This window comes from Ammodytes marinus (genome assembly GCF_949987685.1).
Source record: "Ammodytes marinus genome assembly, chromosome: 6".
NCBI classification, from domain to species: Eukaryota; Metazoa; Chordata; class Actinopteri; order Uranoscopiformes; family Ammodytidae; genus Ammodytes; species Ammodytes marinus.
Window position 1 is genome coordinate 1,694,791 of NC_137235.1, and position 5,000 is coordinate 1,699,790.

The window sequence follows — 5,000 nt, forward strand, 5'->3', positions numbered from 1 at the left end:
AATATTTATAAGTTCCTTAAAAGCTCTTTAACTTAAAGCTGGGGTGGAGGATTTGGGGAGAAAATGGCAGTTGGGATAGAGATTCGAATCCAAATACCTCAACCGCTCCACTTGTTCTCTTTGGTCCCTCCCCTATGGTCCCTCCCTGACACGCTCTACACACCAACAAAGTCGTGCCAAAGTGAATGGACAGTCCCAACAGCCAATAAGAACGGAGAATCGTAGCCTCGCTCTGATTGGTCAAAGTGTCAGCTCATGTTAACTTTGACCAATCAGAAATCACATACCCCAGCTTTAAGTCAAAATTCAAAACCACAGTAGATGTGATGTAAGTGAGTTTCAACACAACTCAAATAACAGTTTGGTGTTACTCTCACCTCGTTTGTAAACATTGAATGCAGAAATAGATCAGGGCTTAAAGGTGCAGTGTGTAATATGACATCATCAAGAAAGTTCTACAAAGTTCTAGAATGCAACGCTCCCTGGGTAACCCCACCCCTTTAGAATAATAACAGAAGCTACAGTGGCCTTCAATTACAAGAACAATTCTAAATTTTAAACAATGCACCTGATGACATTCCAACTATGACACTTTCAAGATGGCGGCACTAGGCCTTGGTCCAAAATATGCAGAAATATGGACATAATATGAGACCCTTTCTAAGGGAAAAAATAATAATAAAAAAAAAAATTCAGCTATTATGCACTAAATTAAATGTACTTATGGATATTATAATTACTTTCTACAAAATCTGCTAGGAAATAAAACCCAAAATTCTACACACTGCAGCTTTAATACACATCTGTAGACATTTAAAGTATACATCACACACGTCTCACAATATGGCAACTGTTTAGCACATGAAGGCTAAACATGCACACACAGCTCTCAGTATTAAAATAGCTTTTCAAACAATGTCTGAATTCTGACATGTTGGCGCAAACAAACGTGAGTGTTTGTGTGTGTGAGTGCGTTCCGGTTTTGCATTGAGCTGATAGAATGTGCTGGACTGAAAAGTGTGTGTGTGTGTCTCTGTGTGTGTGTGTGTGTGTGCGTGTGTGTGTGTCTGTGTGTGTGTGTGTGTGTGTGTGTGTGTGTGTGTGTGTGTGTGTGGCTAGTAGGGCTGTCCCCGATTTGTACATTTCTCAGTTGAATAGGATGTTTCTGATACAAATTCGACTATTGGTGATATTTGTCAAAGTTCGATATTTGACCTTTCTATTCTATAAAAATTAAAATAAAAATTTAAATATATTTGTTTAAGAAATGTTTAAATAGATACAGGGTTGACGAGATGAATGCATTACATGAATGTGTTGTGACATATGGTATGTTTTTATTCTTATTTATGTGTGAGTTGTCTATTTCTTGTATTGTATGTTTTTTAAATGGACCTTGAGTCTAATAATAAAAGTTGATGATGATGATGATGATATTGTTACTGTTAATTAAAATAATCACGGTCCTTCGGGATTGTGGTTTTTAGACTGGGTCGCTCATTAGGATCAAAAATAAAAGCAGAGGGGGCGCCCTTAGCTCAGTTGGTAGGGCGTCCCCCCCCCCCCATGGGCCTCGGCCAGCAGTGGACCCGGGTTCGATTCCAGCCCGCGGTCGTTCTCTGCATGTCACTCCCCTCTCTGCCCCATTTCCAACTCTGTCTCTACACTGTCAATAAAGCATAAAAAATGCCCAAAAAATATCTTTAGAAAAAATTAAAATAAAAGCAGAGATCGTACGGTCAGCTTAACAGTTTATTTTCACAGCAAGCAAAACAAAAACATGGATGATCAACATAATCCTTTTCCAACAACATATAAACAGAAAGAGCTGTCACTGAGCGATCAATTATCCCATTCACCTGAGGCTCTTTTCCTAAATACACACAGGTGCGCTCGTCAAGCCAACTACGGCATCCCCAGCATGTCAAAATAAACATGTGTTTTTAGTACTCAATAAGAACAAATAAGTAACTCAAATAACCAAGCCAAAACCATCTTGCATAGTAAACAATTAATCAAACATTATATCAACCAACAATGATCAAAGGGTTGGAGGTTCGATCCCCGCCCTGCCACCTGTGTCATAGTTGTTGTGTCCTTGGCCAAGACACTTCATCCACCTTGCCTCGTGTGAATGTCGATAGTTAGCCTGCTATCGGTGTATGAATGTGTGTGTGAATGGTAACGTGGGAATGGGAACAGGTCTCCCTTGCAAAAGAGTCTTCGGACTCAATGGGATTTACCTGTAGAAATAAAGGTTAGAACTAGCTGTAAGACAAGTCCTAATTCTACTCAGTGTGATCGACAGGAGAGATGACCAGAGGTGCAGAATTTTCACCGCCGTCATTAAGACAGGGACTGAAGAACGGGTAGAGTTTCTCATGGAAGCAGCAGCTGGTGAAGGAGTAGATAAGAGCTGCAGCATCCACATCGTAGAAGGACACCAGACCCTTGTCATAATCCACAAACACCCCCACCTTCTGGGGAGGAGACTTCAGCGAGAGATAGACTGGAGGGTCATCATGAGCTTTGTACTCCTTTGCATTTCTCAACCATATCGCCCAGTAACCGTTCTGAGGGCTCAGTTGGATGATTCTCTTCCGTTCGATGGACTTGCGGGCCACTCCTATCTCCCATTTAGTCTTCTGTTTGACCTGAACCTCAAAGTAGAATTTGTCAGAGGAGAAACTCTGCTTCCCTAAGGCACAGGTGCTGACAGAAAACCTCTCGGGGTTATTGTCCTGGAGATTCTTTTTCTTCACATCTCCATGGGTCACTTGTGTTCCATCATCAGACAGGATGAGATTGGGGTGTGCTGTATCAGGATCGAGAGTCACATCTACTGCAAACTGCTGGACGCTCTTCAGTTTGGCTTTGCTGAGCAGCTTCTTCATGTCTTCACCGAGTGTCTTCTCCAGCTGGACCAGAGCTTTCACCACATGTCCCTCGTATGATACTGGGACGACACTGACCGTTGTCCAGAAATCGATGTATCCCAAAAATTTCAGGGGTACGATGAGCCCCTCGGTAAAACCAAGTATAACTTTAGACCACGAGTCAGGTTTCACCTCAGTATTTCCCTTCTCCAGCTCACAGATTTCTTCCTCCAGGTCGTTGATGAAACCTTCGGCATGTTTTTCTTTAGTTTTCTGCAGCTGTTCGATGGAGAAGGAGAACTCCATCAGGCCCATCTCAAGAGACGCCATCAGAGCAGTGAAGACCTCAACACCTTCTGCTTTCTTCTTCTCTGCATTTTTCTCACTGAGGTCGACCGAACGTTTGATCTCCTGAACCTTCAGTCGTCTCCTCTGGATCCTCTCCTGGATTTCAGCTTGCATTAAGTTGCTGGCTTCCTGCTCCGCTGACTCTCTGAACTGAGCAACCAACCCAGATATGAAGGTGTTGACTTGTAGCTTAGGTCTGGAGGTAAATACCTCTTTACACAGCGGACACAGGTACTGGTGAGTTCCATCCCAGTGTTTAGTGATGCAGGCTTTGCAGAAGTTGTGTCCGCATGATGTGCTGACTGGATCGGTGAACACATCCAGACATATGGAGCAGAGAAACTGGTCTTCTGAATGCAGACAGCTGGCAGCGGCCATGTCTAGGAAAGGGAACACAAGTTGAAGTGGGGACAAAATCGAAATCAAGACTGATTAGTTTTTTAAAGTTAATGAGCAACGTGGAATTTCAGTTTCTGTTGATTCAATCGGCACCTTTTCATAAAAGTGTTACTATTTATCGGTTATCACACACTATGGGGTTGTTTGTCACAATGTTATCTTAATGGGAATAATCTTGAAAAGAAGGAAAGAAAGTAGAACTAAATTTGAAAATGCAATTGCATTGTCAAGTTGACAAATTGGCCTACATAACTTACTGTAGCCTTGGCAGCTGGTCTAGTTTGGGATGCACTGGGTTGTTTTGATTTTGTTGCCCTTTTTTCATTTGCATGCTAGCTGCCTTTTCCTGCTCTATTCTTTCCTTCTCTGGGGTGTCAGTGAGGATACAGCTTGACAATTTCTTTCGTTATTGGGTTCCTTTTCTGGCTGCAGCCTTTTGATAACATGTGACAACCAACCCCCCAAAAAATGTGACGACCAACCCCAACTTGAATTTCTTGCTAGAATCAAGGCCAACAACCACCTGACAACTAATTAGCTTGCTAACCACAATCTAAACTATAGTTTACCCTTCACACTTTGTATGGGTAACAAGTGTTTTGTTATAAACCCATTGTGTAAAAGCCTAGAAGAAAAATACTGAGGAGCTAAATATTTTCAATTTGACATGAAAAACACAAACAGTCGTCTCACCTCAAATTCAGCAGTCTAACTCCAAGGAAGACTATGTAGGTGACCTCTGATCCCAATTCTGGATATTTACATACCAACATTTCACAGACACTGCCTTCTGGTTCCGAGATATAACGATTGTGACAACCAACCCGTGTGACATATTACCCCGTTCTCCCCTACTCTTTTCTCTATTCTACATACTACAGCTGACCATAAAAATAATCTAGTTGGGATGCAGTAGGCATACACTATGGGACATGCTTTTACTAATCTATTTTGTCCTAACATTACTCCATGATCTTGCCTCTTGCTTTTATATCCGTCGCATCCCTGTTTGTTTTCATATGGAGGCTTCGTCGATGTGACGTCACTTCCGGTGCGCACTGGATTATGGGTCAGAATCGCCCAAATAGGATGCAGTTTTCAACACTAAAAATCTTGGCCGGATGTAGCAGACATCTGGGTATTTCTAACAATACTAAACTCTAACCACAATAATCAGGACATACTAAATCTTTTTTCTACCATACTAAATAGTAGATAGTATGGGGACTGGAACACAGGGACAGTAGTGGTTTAATACAAGTCCTCAGTATACCAAAACTTAAACCGTCTCTGTCCTTTGTGTTCACATGCGACAACACCTCTCTTAAACACGTCTGTGCAGGGTGCCGCCCTTTTCCACAATTGAAAAAAGACCTG

At 42.0% G+C, this 5,000-nt stretch overlaps 2 protein-coding genes across 3 annotated transcripts in view; both read right to left on the reverse strand.

Annotated features, from left to right (window-relative positions):
• Positions 1–5,000, reverse strand: part of LOC307252123 (synaptogyrin-1-like) — a gene marked incomplete at its 3' end in the record, with an annotated part of 32,334 nt that overhangs the window by 18,547 nt on the left and 8,787 nt on the right. The gene's annotated exons all lie outside the window — the stretch shown is intronic.
• LOC307252208 (nuclear factor 7, brain-like) lies at positions 2,289–3,602 on the reverse strand (the record flags this gene model as incomplete). The annotated part of the gene is made up of 1 exon (XM_080029830.1): positions 2,289–3,602. One exon carries the CDS (start codon positions 3,600–3,602, stop codon positions 2,289–2,291), a length of 1,314 nt encoding a protein of 437 aa, XP_079885956.1.